Source organism: Piliocolobus tephrosceles, chromosome 16, assembly GCF_002776525.5.
Source record: "Piliocolobus tephrosceles isolate RC106 chromosome 16, ASM277652v3, whole genome shotgun sequence".
Lineage (NCBI taxonomy): Eukaryota > Metazoa > Chordata > Mammalia > Primates > Cercopithecidae > Piliocolobus > Piliocolobus tephrosceles.
Window position 1 is genome coordinate 14,106,694 of NC_045449.1, and position 22,438 is coordinate 14,129,131.

Genomic DNA, 22,438 nt, shown 5'->3' on the forward strand with positions numbered 1-22,438 from the left:
AACAGTGTGTAAGAGTTCCCTTTTCTCTGAATCCTCATCAACATCTTCATTTTTTGTCTTTTTATAATAACAATAACTATTCTGACTGGGGCAAAATGATATCTCATTGTGGTTTTAATTTGCATTCCTCTGATGATTAGTGATGTTGAGCATTTTCTTGTATATGTTTTGGCTATTCGTATGTCTTCTTTTTTTCTTTTTCTTTTTTTGTTTGAGACAGGTCCTGCTCTGTTACCCAGGCTGGAGTGCAGTGGCAGGACTATGGCTCACTGCACCCTCAACCTCCGGAACTCATGATCCTCCCACCTCAGCCTCCCAAGTAGCTGGAATTACAGGTGCCAGTCGCTGGGCCTAGGTAATTTTTTTTACTTTCTGTGGCTAGTCTCGAACTCCTGGGCTCAAGCGTTTCTCCTGTCTCAGCCTCCTGAAGTACTGGGATTACAAGTGTGAGCCAGCATACCCAGCTAATTTTTTTTTTAATTTTTTGTAGACACAGGGTCTCATTATGTCGCCCAGGCTGGTCTCAAACTCCTGGCGTGATCTTTCTGTCTTGGCCTCCCAAAGTGCTGGGATTACAGGCATGAGCCACCATGTATGTCTTCTTTCAAAAAATGTCATGTCATTTGCCCACATTTCCATGGCATTATTTGTTTGTTTGTTTTTACTATTGAGCTGTTTGAATTCCTTGTACGTTCTGGGTATTAACACTCTGTCGCCTGAACAGTTTTAGGCACCATTGTCAATACTGTATTACAGAGGTGAACAAAACAGACAAAAATTCTTGCTGTCGTGGAGCTTGCATGCTAGCCATTATATCTGGCAAGTAGCTAATGCTTAAAAATGGATGGATGGACAGGTAGATGGATGATAGAGAAAGAAATGACCTTCCAGGTGGCAGAAATACAGAAGTAAAGATACCAAAGAAGGAATACGTGGCATCTGCTGTCAAGGCGATGAGAAGGCTATTAGGACAGGAGTGGAGAATGAGTAAAGAGACAAAATGAACATCAAGATAGAGAGACAGGCTGTAGACCTTGACAGACAAATAGGTTTTGGATAGGTAGAGAATGAAGCAAAGACCATATCAGGCAAGATGAACATGGTGAGCAAAGGTGCGAAGACAGGAGCGCAAAATATATGTGTAAGGATAAAAACAAGCAGCCCGGCCAGCTGTAGAGGGAAGAATGTGTATAGGAGAATTGTGAGGAAGCTGAACTGGGAAGAGGTTAAGGAAGATGTATGGACCAGACTACACTGTGAGGGCTGTTCTGTAGGAATTGGACCTTGGTCCGTGTTGTTCTGGAGGCAAGAGAGAGAAAGAAAAGTCACATGCATTGGAAAGAAATGAAATTTTTTTCACCATGTGATTGTTTACATGGAAAATGCAAAGGAATCTACAGAAAAGCTACCAGCAGTAATTAGTAAATCTAGCACGGGTGAAGGATACAAGGTCAGTATACCAAAATCAGCTGTGGAATTCCACTTCCAGCATGGCAACATGGGCTGCTCCCCAGTGAAACTGGACTCGGCAGAGGACGCTTCGAGAAAACACAAAAGCCACAAACCACGCAAGAAAAGTAGATAAACTGTACTTCATCAAAATTAAAAACTTCTGCTCTTCAGAAGACACTTAAAATGAAAATATAAGCCACAGAGTAGGAGATAACATTTGTAAAATACAGACATGGTAAAGAACTCATGTACAGAATACAGAAAGAAGTCTTAAACTCTTCAAGAAAACCACCTTAAAAGTAGACAAAAGGGGCTGGGCACAGTGACTCACGCCTGTAATCCTAGCCCTTTAGGAGGCCGAAGCAGAAGGATTGCTTGAGCCCAGGAGTTTGAGACCAGTCTGTGCAATATAGTGAGACCTCATCTTTATAAAATTTTTTTAAAAAATTAGACAGGTATGGTGGCATGTGCCTGTAGTCCCAACTACTTGGGAGGCTGAGGAGGGAGGATCACTCGAGCCCAGGAAGCAGAGATTGCAGTCAGCTAAGATCACGCTGCTGCACTCTAGTCTAGGTGACAGAGCAAGACCCTGTCTCAAAAAATAAAAATAAAAAAGTACGTAAAAGATTTAAATAGGCCCTACTCCAAAGATGAAATACAAATGTTAAATAAGCAAAAGATTTTCAGCGTTAGTAATCATTAGGGGAAATGCAAATTAAAAGCACAGTGAGATACCACTACACGCTGATTAGCATAATTAAGTCATTAAAAACAACAATACAGTGCTGACAAGGGTGTGGAATACCTGAGGCTATCATATATTGCTAGTGTGAATGCAGAATGGTACAATCAATTCAGAGAACAGTTTGGCAGATTCCAATAAATTTAAACAAAATATACCATACAATCCCGCTCCTGTGTATGTATGGACACATGTCCGTACAAAGATCTGTACATGAATATTAGCTTAAATATCACTAAAGACAACCTACACATCCCTCAGCTGGTGAATGGATAAACAAATTACGGCCGAAATACTACTCAGAAATAAAAAGGAACAAACCACTGGTACCTGCAGTGACACGGGTGTGTTTCAAAAGCACTATGTTAAGTGAAGAAGACAGAGACGAAAGACGACGTGCCATGTAATGCCATTTATATGACATTTGAGAAATCCAAAACTAGGCACAGAAGTAAGGTCAGTGGTTACCAGGAACTAGGGGGTGACAGGAGGGAATTGGCTACAGGGGGGCATAAGAAACTTTTTGAAAAGATAAATTTATATGTTCTATATCTTGATTGTGGTAGTGTTTTTTTTTTTTTTTAACTCAGAACTAACTGTACACTTGAAAGTGGTAAATTTGTGTATGAAAAATTAGAGTCTGTTTTAGACTAGATTTTCAGAGCACTTGGTTTTTCCTCCTCTGCCTGCTTCACCATGCAACCCTGACCAGATTACTTAACTTCTCTGAGGCTCTATTTCCTCACCTATAAAATGAGGATCGTGTCTTCCACCTCACAAAGTTATGTAAGAAAACGACTGTTCTCATAAAGCCATCAGTAAATGATACTGCTGTCATCGTTGTTACTACTTTTGTCAGAACTGTGTCCTGAGCATCTCTGGATGTAACGCTCAGTGCTAATGCTGGAATGTGACCAGCGTGACCTGATCCCTGCCTTCATTCCAGTCCGGTGGGGAAGGTAGAACATCAGCCAGTGAACAGATGAGCTCTAAAACCTCATTTTAGGTGGGCATCAGTGGTACCAAGGAAAGAGACAGAATGATAATACAGAACAACTGGGAGAGAGCACTCCAGAGCAGGAAGGCACTGGGAGGGAGTGGACTGGAGTTGAGACCTGAAGGAGAGTGATGCAGAGATCTGGGGGAACACACGGTGGCTAGAGTGGGCTTGTACCTGACACTATAAATAGAAAGGCCAGTGTGGTGAGAACATAATGAACAAGGGGCAGGGTGGCACAAGATGAAGTCAGAAGGGCTGGAATGCCGTGTGCAGTGGGAGAAACCAGAAGTGAGTTGTACAAATGGGGCTGGTGTGACCAGATTTAGGTTACAAGAACCCCTTAGCTGCCTGGGTGAAATAGACCATAGAATCCCAGGAGAGAGACTTGGTATAGCTCCCCACATGACTTGATGATAGCTTGGATCAGGGTGGTCACAGCAGAAGTTCTGCTGTTACTCAGCTCAGAATTCAGGCTGGCTACCATTGCCTATCTTCTCTGAAATGTTCCCGTCTCTATTGCCTATGTGTATCTTCACCTTTATTACAGTGCTATAGCTCTGTCTACCTGTAATTCATTGTAAGGAAGAGGAGCAAAGGAGACACTAGAACATAATCCCAGAGAAGGTGCCACTCCTCTGTTCAGTCAAATCGTCACAGCCATCACCAACAGAAATACATTTCTGTTTAGCCAGGCTGCCGATGCTTGTATTGTGAAGACAGAACAGAGTAAACCCCGCAGGGAAACTGAATCCCATAGAATTCTCCACCTCTCCTCTACTGAGAGTCTTCTTAAAGGCAGAATGGTTTGAATGCCCAGCCATCTAAATATAGTCTTTTCTTTGTTCCCCCTTTTAATGTAACTCAGACCCTAGTGAGCACAGTCATTATTTTCCAGAATTGTACATACATAACCTTCCATGTACTTTATGGATGAGTTCAGGGGATTTTAAAGGATAATTCTGAATATAATATAATTTCACCTTAGGGCTGACCTAAATAAACGGAATAAACTGCAGCTCCACTGTTTCAAGAAACTGAAAATGCATCTGGTCCTATTACAGCTTTGAGTGCCAGTCTTGGTGCTGCTTGCCTGTTTGTTACTGAGCTGTCTTTTGTCTATGTTGTTTCAAACAATGGAAAAAGTGACCTTGAATATATTTAATAAACAAGGAACAGTAAGATAATGGACTGTTTTTGAAATAGTTCCAGTAAAAACCCTTTACATTTTAAGCAACATAGAAATTTTCTATATATATTGCAAATCAAAGGGGAAAACGTTTATAGCTAAAATACCATTTAATGAGAATAAAATCAATGCGATGACATTATCATTTGTTTCATCTTCCCAAGGAGAATAGAGAGGACAGTAGTTAAGTTTTAGTTATGTTGATTGCTTATGTAAAATGCTGATTCCTGCCAGCCGTCGCCAGGTGTCTCTCACACTGCTGGGAGAGGAATGTCTTGTCTTCTTCATCTGGTCGCCCACGTCGCTGTTCTAGGGGCTTCTAGCACTGGTGCAAGGCAGAGCTGTGCTTCCTTGAGAGTGTGCCAGGCGTTTACTTTGGTTGTTTCATTCTAGTCTGGGAGCAGACACAAAAGGGAAAAGAAAGAAAATACCATTTCCATATATCTAGGTATCACTTATAATTTTTTAAAAAACATGATTGTCTTATGTTCAGGAAAATTCTGGTCTTCCTGTTTTCCTCCTATTTAAATTCATCCAAAAACGTCCAGGGACACAAGAAATTATTAGCTATTTTGACCATCCGTTCCAGAAAAGACTGTGGCCTTACAATAATTGCAAGTGCTTAGTAGAAACATCCTTTTGCATCTTCTATTTACCAAATGTAGTTCCTGTAGAAACACTTGACCCCGTGGCTTTCTGCTTTTTATGTCAGCTCTGGGGCCTTTATGATAGAATTATTTATCAGAGTCTTTAATGGCTCGGGGCCACTTGATGAACCTGAGTACGCTGTACATCACATCACTTAGGAAGCATCCCAGATGCTCATGGATAAATCTAGAGTCATGGTGCATTTGGCTAAAGAGCTGCACATGAGGAAGTCTGGAGAGAAGTCCTCCAGAGGGGTCACAATGGAGCTGTCTTAACCTCTGCTGTCAGCTTCTCACCACAGAGTTTATCCCTATTAACTTGGAGCCAGACAACTGCATCTATTCCCCTTAGGCTGAGTCAGCACAGCCACCTCACAGCCTCAGGGACCTATGGCTTCCATTCTGGATACCCACACTGGTAAGTGGGACTTGGCAGAGGCAAAATCAAGTAGTTTGTTTCTGACACCTCTGAGCCCGTTTCGTTGCCAGTTTTATATCGTCACTAGGAACAACATTCCCTGTACCTCTTACATATCACACAGGCAGCTGGTGTCCTTGAACGCCTTCCACTTAACGAAGGTCCATATCTGCTTGCAACACTGGTCCTATAGGATAAATGGATTTAGTAGTTTTAGAGTGGCCAAGAGGAGGGGACGGCAGAAGAGACAAGTGGTTAAAAGTGAATGTTCCCAATATTTCTTCTAAAATATACCTCAGTTCTTCTCAGGAGGATATAAAACCAAGTGTTTTGCCCCAGCAGATTATGTAGCTGCAGAGTCTAACACCTATTTTGGAATGTTTCTGGGGGTCCTTGGGACCCCTTTTCTATCTTATGGTCTTCTGTGCTGTAAGACCTGGAGACCAGCTGGCCTGAATGGAGGTTGTGGGGCCTGAGGGCTCTCCCAGCACCTCTGCCAGCCCTGCTGCCTCATTGGTTCCTTCTCTTCTGACTTCATATTTGACAGGTTGTCCTGTCTTAGACAAAAATCTATTAAATTCGCCACTCCATCCAGTTACTCTTCTATTTATCCTCTTTGTAGCCAGACTTCTGGAAAGAGTGGCCTGCTCACCACTTCACTAGTCACAGTTCAGCTTCCAGCCTTACTATTCATCTCTGCTTTTCTCTGTACTTTCACTGCATTTTTCTCTCTGCATGTGGGCCCTTCCAATCCCGATCACTCTTCACTTAAATGGACTCATATCAAAATAGCAACCTCAGCCTTAACCCTTGGGTCCTCCAGCTGAGTTCCCTATCCCAATTCCAAATCTTTATGAGAGAAAATTTGATGGCTCCAGCGTGGGCCTGATAGTTCCTCCCTGGTCCATTTCCCTGGGACAAAGGAAAGGGTTATGAGGACAGTTAAGCATTAGGGATGGGAATGAGAGGACAGAAGTACCAAAGGCAACATGAGGGATCCAGGGCAGCTTCCACAGGACTTTAGGTGGCCCTTGGCCAGATGTGTATCTCAAGCTATGATTCTGCTCTGTAACTTTCTAGCTGTAATCCACCTCCCCAACTTTCAACACACACGTTACATCAGATTCTTTCTGTGTGTTATAATTAAAGCCAAAAAGATTCTTAATATTTACCAAGTCTTATATTTTGCTTCAGAGGTGTGTTTCCTAGTTCCATTAAAATTGGAGTTTCTGTTCATGTTCTCCTTGTTTTCAGAGAAGACAGAGAGATAGACACCTTTAATCTACCATCTCTTATCAAACCTGAGGTCCTTCAGACTTACATTTTTGAGGTATCTTACACATTTTTTTAGTGATATCCTTTTTGCTGGTCTATCCTAATTTAATCTTTCTTAAGGATGTCAAGGCCTACTGTTTCTTTTAAATATTTCAGAATCAAATAATTATTTTCTTCAATTCATCAAGAATATATTGATCACCTGTAATGTACAAGCACTGTCAGTTTTATTTTTATAATGCTCAAAGCTTTATAATCTGGGTGAAAAACCTAGCCACATGTATAAAATGCTTAACAGACAGCATAAGGCAGCCCAGAAATATGTGTTGAATGAAATGAATAGAACGGTACAAACAAGAATTTCTCTGGAAAGTCAGACAAAGAAGAAGGAGTGGACAGTGAAAGCTTCCTGCAGGCGGGGCCAGGACCGGGCCTTTCTTCTTGTTATTTCAGAGACATCTGTATTTTGATTATGTCTCTTTTGAATTATCTGTTTTCCAGCTTGGTGACGCTGACAGGGAAATAATACATGTCAGCATTAGTTTTTCCAACGTAATGGGTCAGATGAGAGTGATCCATAACATGTAAGCTTTAGGTGTGGGCTGTAAGCAGGAGAGATTGCACGATAAGAGCAGAGCAAAAGGTTATTTAGAGAGGATAAATTAAAACACTTGGAATCGGGGTCAGTCAATACCTGGTTTTGAAATGAATGATGAAAATGGAGTTTTAGAAATGAAATGAATGGATTGTTTAGTTGGCATTATTAACTTAAAGAACAGGGTTTAGCTTAAGTATTATAGGGCTTTACAGGAGACATTTTTCAAATTTACTGAGGGTTTTACCAGTAAGCACTTAAGCAAATGTAAACATTTTGTGGGCTGCAGGGGAGCTGTGGATATTATTCATCAGCCAGGCACACTAGTCTAGTAGACGGGTACCCAGCCAGGCCAAAGCTCTGCAGAGTTTCTAAGGATTGTTATGATTACTGTCTTGGTGTGTATATATTGCTAATGTAATAAGAACATAAACATTTTACAAGTATAGAAATTTCTTATTTTTTTTTTTTTAGTGTTAACCAGTGAAGTGGCAGGAGGAACAAATTTGGCCTCAACTTAATAATAGTGATGTTAATGTAGAGAACTTACCCTTAAAATAAAACTACTCTCTGTTAACCATGCTATGAAGAGTTCACAAAAACTTTTTGTACATACTGTCATGCTTAGTCATTACAAAGGTTGAACAAGAGGAACGCTGCTGGGATTTTACGAAAGTTACACTCCTTTCTCTCATCATGAGAAAAAAGAAAGCATTTATGATTATTTTGAAGCATTGTGAGTTGTGACAGTATTCCTAGGGATGAAGGATTCTTCTGTTCTCATCTCCCTTTTTATAACCAGAAAATACCCAGATATTCTAATAAATATGAATATGAAGAGTTAACTGTCATAGTAACTTAGTCTATCACTTATAGCCAATTAAAACATATGTTTTAGGAGCAAATATCTTTTACTAATAATCTAGGATCATTTTACCTAATGTCCCTTGACTTTGATTCCTGTCTTTTCACATAAGATGATATGAAAAGATAGGACACAATCAAATGTTGTTTTCATTGGTTGGTATTACATGAGTACAAGTCTTACGATAGTGTTCTCTGTTTTGCATGGTTTGTAAAGGTTCATTTGGGCACCATTCTTAAGTACAGAGAATATAAAGATGAATAGTGCAGAGTCACTGCACTAAAAAAAATACGGCATAATGGGATGGGCAGGCACCGCAGCAGCTCATGTTAGTATAAGGACTAAGAAGTGCTGTGAGAACTCAGGGACAGACATGGAGACCAACCATGGGGAGGGGCTCAGGAAGGTGAGAACAGAGATAGAAAATTTCCTTGGAGGAGTGTTTTGATGTCTAAGCTGAGTCTTAGAGGATGAGTAAGAGATGGCCATACTAAAAGATAGAGAGAAGTGTTTCAGGGGGTAAGGGGGTCAATTCTAGGGCAAAGGAGCCAGATGCACAGTTAATTAGATACCTTCACAGAACAGATCAGAGATGGCAAAATGATGGCCAACAGACCAAATCCCAAAGAGGCAATTTTTTGTTTGGCCTACTGTGCCAACCTGGTCCTTGTAGATGTCTGCGTTTGTAAACACGGTCCCTGGTCCCGAGGGGCAGGTAAGGAGATGGAGTCAGAGGTCAGCACCTGTACCTCTGGGTAGCTGCACGTGCATGCAGCTCCCAGTCTCCAAAGCAGCAGAGATGGATAGTTTTATTTCTCAGCTTCATTCTTTGTAAATTTCAAAGACTCTTTAAAATGTGTTGACCCTATTTTGTGCAGGTGAACAAAGGTATTTTTTAAATAGAGTCCTATAAATTAAAAATAAGGAGGCAGATCAGAGAATTCAACTATCTGGCTCAGTCAGGACAAAGGAAAAGTGTGTCTCTCTCATGGGGCAGGCATTGGATGTCATGGAATCCAGGAGCAATGGAGGGATTCAGTAGGTGGTCTCTGCCCTCAAGGAACTGGAAAAACAGACTAAGAGATCGGACTACTATGCTGGAAACCCTGATTTTCATGGCTGGGACAGTAGGAATCACTTCTCCTTAAAAATCCCAGAGTCTTTATACAAATTACCCTTAATTTAAGCTGAATTGCTATAGCATAATTCAGAGGTCACCACATGCTCCCCTCTGAATTAGAAGGCTGAATCTCAGTGGTCAGCAATGGGGAAGATTCATTTTGGTCTTTTTTTTTCTTTTTTTTTTTTTTTATAGGCAATCTTTCTTCTCTTCCTTCTAGATTAATAAGATTCTTTCAGTCCGCTTTCAAAACTCATACCGCGTAGATCTGGTTTGTCTTCTTCCTTGAAAAAAAATTGTTAATATAATACCACAGTCTCTGAGCCAAACATCATGTTGCATGCCTATAATCGCAGCTACTCGGGAGGCTGAGGTGGGAGAATCACTTCTCACCAAGAGTTTGAGCATTTTTTAGAGATGGGACCCCATTTCTTAAATAAATAAATAAATAAATAAAAAGGTGTCCGTGTGTGTGAAACCACAGTCTCCGTGTTCTGAATATAATTATGCCAAATATATTTTCTTACATTCCTCGCATTTCTTTTAAACATGTTTTAAAATTTACTTTGCTTTTCAAATAGGTTTTGTTTTCTCATTTTCTTCACAATTTCCTTAAGTTCTGAATTTACATCAGTCGTCTGCCACTCTACAGTATCTATAACTTGAGACATGTTCAGAAATAGAAAACTCCTAAATAAGATTCTGGGGAGACGTTTTCAAAACAGTTTTCTGTAGAGACTTTCTCCAGAAACTCATTTCCAAGCTCCAATGTGGGATTTATGCAGGAAATTAAAGTTAAATTATCTTGGTTTGATTAAGGTTTTGCATTTTCTTTTGTTTTTGAAGAAAGGATATTTTATTTTGTAATTTCAAAATCATTTATTCTGGAGGAATGACCAAGAAGTATGAAATTAATTTTTGTCTAAACTAATTACCTGCAGAGCTGCTCAAACTATAAAGCTTTCTTGACTTAACATTTCATAGGCTTCTCTGAGACATTGCTTAACAGAAAGGCCACGTTTTTCAGGAAGTTATTTAAAAGTCAGGTGATTTAAATTACATTTATTAAGTGCAATACATAGGCACCAAATTAAAGCTTCTTTCTCTCTTATTTGTTCTTAATTTCTGTAGAAAATTATACTTTCGTAGAGCTATGTAAGGGCTGATGTTTAGTAAACAAAACTGTTATATTTAAGTAGGAGAAAAAATAATTCATAGAAATGTGTGGACCAATTTTTCCCCACTCTCAATCCATCAGTTTCTTTTCTACAGTAGCCTTGGGCAGGAAAGGCAGAAGTAGAAAAATCCCAAGCATTGATGTTCAGTAGAAAGACATCTTAATTTAAAATGTAATTCAGTTTTGTATGTAAGTTTGGAAACAAATCATCATTCAACCCTCAGCATGAACCATGAACCTATTTGCATGCATGAGTGAATGAATATAAAAGAATTTTTTTGTTCAAGAAAATTACTGTCTTTTTCTGCCCACTCCCTATCAAATAGTGCTGTTTTTCTTATTCATACATTTATTTTGTGTTGTTGAAAATTAAAACTTTTTTGCAATATTATCACACCCTGTTCAACTCTATTTCAGATTGTTCCTATATAAATTCAATCCAGCAAGAATCACTCACAGAGATATTAATTCCTCTGTTCTTAATAAAAGGCCATTACAGCTACCAGTGCAGTGGTGCAAGAGCACCAACATTTAAAAAACATGTTTTGTATGTGATCAATCTAGCTTTTCAATATACCACTGTTTGTAATTTGGTATAATAAAATTAAATTCTAAATAAAATTAAAATTGAAGATAAAAATAGTGGTATATTCATAAGTCTTTGTAAGTCTGACAAAATAAATCAGGGGAAACAGTTTATGGCAAGTTCATCAGCCCCTCCCTCCAACTCCATTTACATAGGTCCTTCCTATTTAAATTATTCTGTCTTATTTCATCTGTTCTTTCTTGTAGCTGATTTTACAATTGGAGAGTTCATAGTACTTACATGTATTTGTTTAAGGTCTGTCTTCCTTTCTAGACTAAACTCTTCTTGTTTTGTTCACTGCTGTACAGCCACACTTAGCATAGGGACTGACTCTCTAGGCAATGAGAAATTTTAATGAATGAATGAACGAACAAGTCAACACTATATGCTCATTTAACAAGCACTTTTTAAGTACTTTATTTGCATCATTGTATTTAATTCTTAAGACAACTCTATAAAGTACCTCCCATCTTACAGATGAAGAATCTAAGGCCAACAGATGAAATAGTTTGCTCAAGATCACACGACTAAACAAGTCGAAACCCACCTTCCCTATTGTCTTTTTATTGAGCCTTTTTACCTAAGCAAGTTTGCCTTGAGTTTCAGTCTTGCCATTGAAAGAGCCCTACTACACCCTTTCAGTTGAGGAAACCAAGGACCAGAGAGGTTAAATAAGTTGCCCACTTTTAAATAACTAGTTAACATCAGAGTCAGACCTAGAATGCAGACCACCTGATCCTACTCAGCATGCTTAGTTATGCCAACATGAGGAAACCAAAATATAACACTAATAATAAAAAGTATTAAAGTATTTTAAAAACATATTTCCTATGAAAAATCCCAACAGATGGAATAGTAGAGTGAGTACAGTGGACCCTCAACATACTCGTGGCCCAGAATCAACAATTATCAAGACACTTGCTTCATCTTGCCCTTTAAGTACTTTTAATGATCAAAACACTTGTATGATTAAATTAAAACAAAGTAGATAGTGCAGGCAAGTCAGAAGTCTAAGGATATATCCAAAGTTCCTCTGCTAATTGATAACAGAGCTAGTTCACAGCCCTCTGTTATTCCACTGGAACATGCCAAGAGGCATATAATGAAAGACAACTGAAAGTGGGTGACCTAACCAGGCCTGCCACAGTCGGCACTGGAGTGGAGCGGTTTATGTTGACTCAGCATATGTAGCTTGGTCAGATGGGGACCAGCATCACATTTGTAATGTTATAGTAGTTATCAAATCTCAGAGAGCTTCTAGACCACGGGGATTCCTAACAAGTTCCCAGGTGATGCTGATGGTCCAGGAGCCACACTTAGAATCATGATGTGTAGGATCTACCTGGAAATTCCAATGAGGCCTTCTTTCCTAAGGTAACTGAGCCCAGAGATGCCAAAGGAGGCCAGCTTAGCCTTTCTCCTCTTCATCTTGCTTCTAGAAACCAGATGTCAGGGTAACACTTGAACTGGAAGCAAACTGCTAAGGAATTTAAATGATAAAAAGGAGTAAAATGACTAATAAAAAAGAAACATATTTCACAAAAAATTTAAATATTGAATAAATTATGAAAGGAGAAAACTCAGAGGTGTGTGTGTGTGTATGTGTGTGTCTCCAGGCTTGGGATGCTTTCGAAAATTCCGTCTAGGAATGGGAAGAGCAGATGGTTTTTGTTTGTTTGTTTTATCAAAGGCTAAATGGTATGATTAGGAGAAAAAGTATATAGAATAATTGACCTAAAATAACAAGAAATCAGTCCTTGACATAATAGTGTTTGAGATCTCTGAGATTTAGCTCTGACCACATTTTATGAGCACTAAGGCAGAAAATCATAGTTGTGTTTAACTGAGATGAAAAATGAACACTCTTTTCTAACCCTTTTCTATCTAAAAGATAGATCTCTTGATTAAAACAGCTAAACTTCAACAACCTGAATATAACCATATTTAAAGATTTCGTGGTAAATCAAACTTAATAACCCACATATCATTTGATATATTCTCTCTTTATTCCAAAACCATTATTATTGCTTGTCCTCTTTCTACATACAGTTCCAAAGAGAGTCCTTTACTCTTTTTTTTACTGATGTCTCATTGTATACAAATATTCTAAAGAAAATCCTGTAGTTACCCCTTTATTTAACTTTTTTCCTCTGCCTTATTTCAAATAAGAGTTCAAGTAACTTGCAAAGATATGTAAAATGTGACAAAATAGTCCAGAAAAAGAAGACTAAGGAGAGACAAAGTGGAGCCAAGAATAATAGAACTAAAAGTGGAAACCACGATCACCCTCGTGTCATTAGACCAAAGAGCCATTCAGTGGGAGAGGAGGGCCCGCTCTCTGCTGGTCTAATGTGCTCCACCAATGCATTTTAGGAAATCTGGAAGATAGATTAAAGATACAAGCTAGCTGAAGGCTGTTTCTCTCAACGAAGCATTTGATAAAAATTATGTGGTGGTGTGCCCATGATTCTTCTTCCTTTAAAATGCCTAACTTGAGCCTCTCTTGGGAGGTGAATTAAACAAATGCTTGTCTCTCTTTGCTGACTTTCACATGGCAGGCAGAGTAATCCTTCTAAAAAGCAGATCTGATCATTTTCTTCCCGTTTTTAAAAACTAGACTTCACTGAGTCTGCATTTGCCCAGAGGTCTCTGTATGTGGCCTTCCTAATTTCTGTGTTCCCTTGACACCTCCCACCCTCATTCTGCTCTCCAGATAGGTGGAACATAAACTTGCCATTCTTCTCCCCTTTGGCCCTCTCACACGCTGTTCCCACTGCCTGCAACTCCCCTCTCCACCCTTTCCGCCCATCTCCCACCCATCCATCAGGTCTCAGTTTAAACATCACCTCTTCCTAGAAACACACCCTGTCCACCACCCAGCATAAACTAGGTTAGGTGTCGCTGACTGCCCTGTGTTCCACTTGCTGTGCCACACGTGCTTGCCTTTGCCCACTGAACGGACCACCACTACAGCATCAGTCCCCCAGGACAAGGACCACACCTGTCTTGCTCACCATATTATATCCAGTTGTTTTGATTTCAGGGAATGCAGTATTAGGCTATTTGCATAATGGAGTAAACTGAAGGTGCTTTTAAGCCCACAGGAGGCTACTCCCAGGTGATGGCATCCCAACTCAAGACTCTGGCCACCCCAGGCCCTCAGCAGATCCAGGAAAGAAGAGGCTCAGCAAGTTGTATTATACCAGTGTGCCCCACATACAGTTGGGAGACTCTGGGTCACACTGATGAGCCAACAAATGAGCCTGAGTATAGATCCTGTTTCCAAGTTATTTTACTTGCCTTGAGTCTCAGTTTCTCATTGCTGAAATGAGGTAATGCTATCTCAGTAAACTTGTCTTATTTGTTAATTTTAAGGTTTTTTTTTTTTTTTTAAGAAACTCAATACTGTTTTTTAATCCTATTGGCAACTTTTATTTTTTGTTTTGCTTTGTTTTTAATGTCACACCTAGTGTTGATACAGGTTCTAGGAGATGGTGCTCTCACATAGTGCTGGTGGGAGTGTAAACTTGTGTGCAAACTCCCTGGAGTACAGCCTGGCAGTCATATCAAAATCCCTACAACATGTGCATATCATCTGACTTCGCAGTTTCACATCTGGGAATTTATCTTCAGAATTTCTCCTAACCACAGCTGTGAACAAAAGTCCATCCATAAGATATTTATCCCAGCATCCTTTTTGATTTTTAAAGATGGAAAAAGACTGAACATCTAAAAAAAAAAGTATATTGGTTGAATTAATTGTGGTGTATCCAAAGAATAAGCCACTATGTGTTATAAATATTAATGATGATGATTAAAATATATATTTAATAGCCTGGGGAAATTATTAAGATATATTGCAATGAATCAGGGAATAAAACCGCAATTTAGCATATTCTCAATTTTTTTAAGTAGTTATATCATTGGAAAAAGGCTGGAAAGATATCAACTAGTATGTTTCTCTGAGTAACTCATTAAGAATTTCTTCTTTGTGATTTTCTAGAGTTGCCAATTTTCTGAATTGGATGTATATCACTTTTGTTATAAATGTTTTAGGAAAAATGAAACATAAGAGGAAAATAAATTTCACACAGTTTGCAATTGGAATACCTTTGCCCATAACACAAGAAAGCTCTGAAGTGCACCGATTCAGGGCTTCTCATGCCAGGAGGGGATGGGTTCCTTCAGGTCCCTGGATGCTGAGAGTAATCATGGCATCCTGGGTAAATAGCTTCATTTTCGTTTGCATGGCCTGTCAACCTACCCAGTTCTCATTCATGGCCTTGTGCACATTGATATAAATACCCAAATTGAGCCACATCATTTTCTGTGATTTTAACAAAGGTCAGAAACTAAACTTTACATAAAATGGCCTATCTCAATAAATTAAATTCATGTGTGCTTTTCTAAAAGGGCTTTTCATAACACTAATACCTTTGAATCCAACTGGCTTCCACGGAACTTGGAGAAGGAATAAACAACCTTCTTCAATTTTTTTTTTTTTTTTTTTTAACACAAGGGCCAATTCACGAAAAATGAAATGTTTTATCAGCCACCACATTTTTCTGTCTCCCAAAATAAAGCTAGTTTTTTAGAATCTCATAGGAAAAAAAAAAATCTGTTCTTATAAGCTATAAATTACCTTATTGGAAGAACAACATTATAATATGTGTACTGCTTTTTAGACATTTCAGTTTCCTTTCTGGGTATATGGGAGACGTAACAACACAGAGGTATCTTTGTAATCTTTCATCTGGAAATTAATATTGTGTGCCGTGTTGGGAAGGTAGATGGTCCCAGGTAATATGATGTATGAGGGAACTTCAAAAAGTTTATGGAAAAAAATAGAATTAAAAGATTAAAATTAAAAAGAAAAAAAAAAGCTTATTTCTCAACCTAATCTCCATCAAGGTCAAGACACTTTCGTAAGCAATGATACCAGCCATTTAGTCTATCTGTAAAGAACTCAGAGTCCTGGGAATTTAACCATGTCAAAGCATTCTTTTTTACATTATTAACCGAAGAGAAATGGATTCCCTTTAAAGACTTTTTAAGATTAGGAAACAAAAAGAAGGCAGAAGGAGCCAAATCAGGACAGTGAAGTAGATGCTTAATGATTTCCCATCCAAATGCTCACAAGGTTGCCCGTGTTTGATGAGCAGAATGAGCAGGAACATTGTTGTGGTGGAGAAGGACTCTCTGGGGAAGCCTTCCCAGCCCTTTCTGCTAAAGCCTTGCTAATTTTTTTCAAAACACTCACATAATAAGTAGATGTTATTGCTCTGTAGCCCTCTGGAAAGGAATCAAACAAAATGCTTTCAGCATCCCAAAACACTATGGCCATGAGCTTTGCTCTTGATCTGTCTGCTTTTTCTTTGACTGAACCACTGGCACCTCTTGGTAGCCATTGCTTTGATTGTCTTTGTGTTCACGATTGTAGTGGTAAAGCCATGTTTCACCTCCTGTTATATATTCATTTTCTTTTTTTTGACGGAGTCTCGCTCAGTCACCCAGGCTGGAGTGTAGTGGTGCGATCTCAGCTCACTGCAAGCTCCGCCTCCCGGGTTCACGCCATTCTCCTGCCTCAGTCTCCCAAGTAGCTGGGACTATAGGCGCCTGTCACCACGCCCAGCTAATTTTTTGCATTTTTAGTAGAGACGGGGTTTCACCGTGTTAGCCAGGATGGTCTCGATCTCCTGACCTTGTGATCCGTCCGCCTCGGCCTCCCAAAGTACTGGGATTACAGGTGTGAGCCACTGTGCCCAGCTCTTCTTTTTTTTTTTTTCACCAAAGAAATGCTTCAGGATCTTGATCCCATTTGTTTAAAATTTCCATTGAAAGCCCTGCTCTTGTCTGCAGCCAATCTGGGTGCAACGGTTTTGGCACCCACTGAGTGGAAAGTTAGCTCAGCTTTAATTTTTCCATCAGAATTGTGTGAGCTATACCAATTGAGATGTCTATGGTATTGGTGGTTGTTTCTACTGTTAACCGTTGGTCCACTTAAATTAGGGCATGACAAAGATTCATTTTTTCCTCACAAATTGATGTGGATGGTTTGCAGCTGTGGACTTTAATCTTCAGCATCATCTGTTCTTAAACAAGTTATCCATTTGTAAACTGCTGATCTGCGGGGGCATTGTCCCCATAAACTTCTTGTAAAGAGTCAATGATTTCACTGTTCTTCCATCCAAACGTTAGCATAAATTTGATATTTGTTCTTGCTTCTGTTTTAGCAGAATTCATGTTGCTTTGATAAGGGCTCTTTTCAAACTGATGTCTTACCCTTCTTAGTGCCTCAAACTAGATCCTGTTCAGACATGTTATAACAAGTTAGTATGAGTTTGTTTTGGTGCAAAAATTTTTTGAAATCCATGCATAGTCTTTTCATAATATGCATTTTCCGTGAACTTTTTGAAGTCCCCTTGTTTATCTCCACCTTAGAAAAATGTGTTTCAGCAGCTGGTGAGGGATACAGTTGAGGAACAAATAGGAAACTGAGGGGTGGAAGAGATAGAGACAAGGAATGCATGTGGTCCACTCCATCAGGATGCTTGGCTTTGAAGAGTGTTGAAGCAAGAGGGGTATTACCTTGGGGGAAATATGAAGAAAGTAATTTATCTGATGCTGGAGGTTAATAGACAGTAGAGATAAAAGATAAAAGACAGATTAGGGAGGAGATTAAATAAAAACAGTTTAATCTTTAAAAGGAGTGAAGACAGTCTCTTCTGAAATGGGAGAAAGGAAGTAAATCTGAGGGCATTTGTCACTGTTGTATAAGAGGGAAGGGCATCTGTTAAGGCGTCTTGGGAGCTAGAGTGAACCTGGAGCCTTGAGAAGGCAGGAGAGGAGTTAAAATAGCCACTATAAGGAACGAAAATGGAAATCAGCCCTGGCTAAGCACCCGCACTGTTAAGTCATCCCCTTGAAATGGGGCCAGTTAGTATGAGTGTAGGGCTTTCCCAGCAGGAGCAGAGACCGTAGGTTATTGAGCAGATCCAGGGTGGGAATGTTGGATGGAAAAGGCAGAGTAGATGATTGAGGGTACCTGAGTGAGTGTTGTGGAAGTAACTGACCACAGGGTTCAGAAGAGATGGCCCAGGAACAGGTGGGTGGAAATGCCCCCTCAGGGCAGAACATGCACTCGGAAGTCTCTCAGCTGTAATTTGTGGTTCTTCTGTCACAAGCACCTTGACAGCAACATAGCCCTTGTATTTTCTCATTTTTCCATGAAAATTCCCATTCTGTTGGTTCACTCTTTGGGCACAGTGGCTGCAGGCCTGGTAGGAAAGAGTCGGGCCTGGCCCCCATAGCAGAGTGGTAGAGTGGTGGCCAGAATTCTCCATCAAGTCACTTCTAGCTTTCATATTCTGTTGCCCTGACTTCATTCAGTACTGTAGTTCCAGCTGCTGGGCTCTCGCCTGACTCCCTCCCAGCTGAATTCTAACTTGTCATAATTCTACAAGTTCGTCTTTTTCCTGGAGGGGCCGTCTCATAGATACAGGCCTTCTCTCCTGCCATGGGAACACTGCAGCCCTGTGCACAGAAGGGTATCATCTCACATGTGTGCACGTAGGGTAAAGACTGCCTCTTTAGGGAATTGGCTGTTTTTAAAACCAGAGCACCCTAGAAGCTGCACACTGATGACTCTTGCTTGCCAAGAAGTGCGTTGTGGAATCTGTAATCCAGCAGGGTCACTGAACACTACACAAACATACCTTATTCAGAAGTGGAATGATGGCTTCTGCTAGGAGAAGGCAGGCTTGAGTAACCTCCTTAGGTTTCTCAAGAAAGAATAAATAAACATGCATATAAGCAGGAACTAGTAGATCCAATTTATCTAGACTCTCAAAAAGCCTTTCACAAGATTCCATACAAAGGCTACTTTTAGAAGTTGGCTCTTTTGAGAAACAGGCTTATAATAATCATTATCGTTGTAGAGTTTTAGGTGATGGGTTTCATTTACATAAATAACATTGTGTGACCTCCCCTTGAAAATCCCGTGTCCATAAGTCACATTACGGCACCGGTACTACACAACGGCCACCTGGTGTTTACTGTTATCGGGAACCGGTAATGCTGAGCCTGTAATTCATTACAGACATCGTAATGATGGCAGTCAGAGGCTCACCATTGTTACTCATGATCACTAATTAAGTGATGTTATAATAAAGTATAAATACCGGGGGAGAACTGCTTCTAGAATTCAGGTTCTGTTTTCTGCTCAAGTCTTCCAATATTGTGTTTGAAGTGGTTTGCTTGTGACTAAATATAAAATGGAACGCTGTGCAGAGGAGGCATTGTCTCCGTCAGGCTTCACTTCAGCCCTAGGAGGAAGAGAGGATCATTTCTCTTGTAGAGAGGAGTAAGTGAAACCTAGCTGTCTTATAGCCAGGAATGGACAGAACCTATATGAATCCAGAACACTCTAACCCTGAGTCTCTTAACCACTTTACACTTAGCTAGCAAAATCAAGAAGAGCAGCCAGAGCTCCCACAAACATATTCTGTCTTATTGTAAGTTTGTTTCATAAAGAGGAGTCCCCATATCCAGGAATAAGCCAGATCAGTACTGCCTCTACTGGATGGGTGGATTATTTGCACTTTGTCAGTGCCGATTCTAGGTAGTGTGATTGAGTTGCATCGGAGATGATCACTCCATGTTCTCTGCTCTTTTCCAGCCCATTGCTAGCTGTGTCCTTTGCCACTTGTTGTGCTGTTCCGGGAGTTGCCATTCTGACCTGGGGGGTGAATCCACTCACAGGAGCCCTGGGGCTCTTCAATATTTTTCTGTATACCTGCTGCTACACACCACTGAAGAGGATCAGCATTGTCAACACATGGGTCGGAGCCGTGGTTGGGGCCATCCCGCCTGTCATGGGCTGGACAGCGGCCACGGGCAGCCTCGATGCTGGTAAGTGTTCCACAGTGTGGAGTCTCACATGAGCACACTCTGGTCAAGGAGGCATTTCCTCCCCGAGCTGTCACACTTGGTTCGGTTCCACTTCATCCCACACTAATTCTTTTGGCAAATGTGCTGATGCCGCAGACTGAAATTCTGTGGACGCAGAGTAAAAGGAGACCAAGTCATCGTGGCTGGTGGGTGGACATGACATACACTTTCCCTTGTAGGGAATGACTGGGAGAAAACAAAAGAAAGAGTGCTGCCTGCCTGTGACTACAGGTGGATAAAGAAAGTACTTGAAGCCACGATGAAAATCACAAACCAAGCTAGGGCTAACCAATTCGTGGGGTGGGAAGAATGTATCTGGATCCGACCTCCAGTCTCCCATCAAAGGGGTGTCATCTCACGAGCCAGCCTCTTGTTTTCTCCTCTTATGAAAGGGCAGATTATTTTCATTAGTTTCTAATTTATTTTTATATGATTTGCTTAAATTGTTCATACTGTCTACAATAAAACCATTGAAAGATTTCCCCATTTTTTTTGGTGGTATGTCACAAGTAAATTTGTGGGGTGAAAATAGCTCATTTTTACCATCTGTAAGGGAAGTTTCACAGTCTAATTAGTCAAGTAATTAGTGTTTTTGACCGACACTTAGGAAGGAAGTGGTGAGGTTTCCTGCAATATATGTAAGTACATATTTTTCACATGAGAGATCAAAAGGCAGTTGACCATAAACCGTTACCCTGTAAGCCACATTTCTGAAACTTTTCATAAAAGCTCTTACACTCCAATTTGGCAGGCTTACAAATGCGATTACACCTTTACCATGATTGTCTCTTAGAATGGTTTTAATATCCTGTAAAGGTCGGATTTTAATGAATCTACAAATATCATATTCTAAAGCGTATGTGCTTGTGTGTTCTCCGATAAACCTAAAACCATAGCCCCACCCACGTGGGAGGCAGTGTCAGCAAAGCGGTGGTGAGCAAGGAAGCCAGCAGCGCTGCGTGGATTGGTAGTCTGACCCCACCACTCGTGAGCTGTGCATCCTTCACGGCTGAACTCAGCCTCTTTCTGCCACTGTCTCCTCATCTCCCACGTGAGGCTAATAGTCTTCTCCCCTCCTGGAGTCATTGTGAGGATGAAACGAGTTGTTATTTGTAAAGTGCTGGACCATGGTGAGGGCTCAATTTGGGACCCATATGCTGTTGTTATCAATCAGGAGTCCTCCTTCATACAGTGGAGGGACTGGCACAGATCGGGAACTGGAAGATTTTGTTTGGTTTGTAAACTGAGCAATGCAGCCTTGTCCTCTGGGCTGTTATTTTGAAGACTGAGGCGCCTACAGGCCTGGTGGGAAAGAGTGCTGGGGTCCTTTTGTGAGGTTTGCATTGGGAAAGAGAAGCCAGGGTTTAAAGCCCGGGCTTGGCATCCCTAGGCTAGATGACATCTGCGTGTTCACCCTGGTTTATAGTTGACCTTCACAGAGCACACCGGCACACCACCAGCCCTCCCGCTCCCAGTCATGTTCCTCTTCCTCAGTTCCACCCGGAGCTCATCTGACTTGACCCCAACTCCCTCTCCCCCTTAACGCAAGTGTCCTCTTCCCTCTTACTCCCGTCAAACCTTTGTAGTGATTGTGCAGACATTTGAGGTGCAGACCATGAAAGACAGTGCGGAACTGCCTAAGCTGTGCATGGGGAGTATCCCCGTCCTCAAGGGTGTAGCCCCACTTCAGCACTTGGGTTCCTGCACCGAGTCACCTGCCTATCTGATAGAGACACCCCATTCCTGGCAGGAGTGCCTGAACCCTATTCAACTTCCTCAAACCTGGCACAAAGCAACAAGAACCTTCTGAATCCGGGAAGACCCAGACAGGGCCAGAGTCAGAGCCAAGGATTACAGCCTTAGGGACAGGTAGCACAGGAGACTGGTATGGACAGTTCAATCCCAGGCCATGGAGAACTTGGTCACCACTGTTGTGCAGTGTTGTCCTAGGGCCCAGGTTCTTGCCGAGGGCTAGAGGCCGTTGTCACACTTCCAGGCAGTTTCTCTCCTGAAGAGAGCCTCGGCATGTGCAGGCTGGAGTTGCCTCCCCGGAGGCTAGAGAAAAAGAACTTTTCAAAAGTCCTCACTTAGGAGTGCACATTCAGGCAAGAGCCCTCATTTGTTTAGGGATAGTCTGGATTTGGCTAAACTGCTAATAGTCATATTTAAAATAAATGTTTTTAATGTTGATTATAGTCTTTCTATAATACAGATTGAATCATTTTTATACAAACTCATTAATGATGGACAGCTAAGGGCAATTCATCCCTTGTTTAGGTAGCAGAATGAAAGTACATATTTGTCTTGGAAAACGAGACCCCTTATCTACCTCAGTAGAACCTGGTATAAAACAGAGCAGCCTGAAAGGCATGTATAACCACAAAGAGAAGTTCCCTGGGCAGTTTTTGAGGTTGGCTTTTATTACA

General features: G+C 40.7%; 1 protein-coding gene across 1 annotated transcript in view; it reads left to right on the forward strand.

The window, feature by feature from the left end:
* Nucleotides 1–22,438, forward strand: part of LOC111523483 (protoheme IX farnesyltransferase, mitochondrial) — a 139,796-nt gene that overhangs the window by 103,699 nt on the left and 13,659 nt on the right. Inside the window, exon 6 of the mRNA XM_023188096.2 lies at nucleotides 19,741–19,973. Coding sequence (XP_023043864.1) covers nucleotides 19,741–19,973 — 233 coding nt within the window. The remainder of the gene's footprint in view (nucleotides 1–19,740; nucleotides 19,974–22,438) is intronic.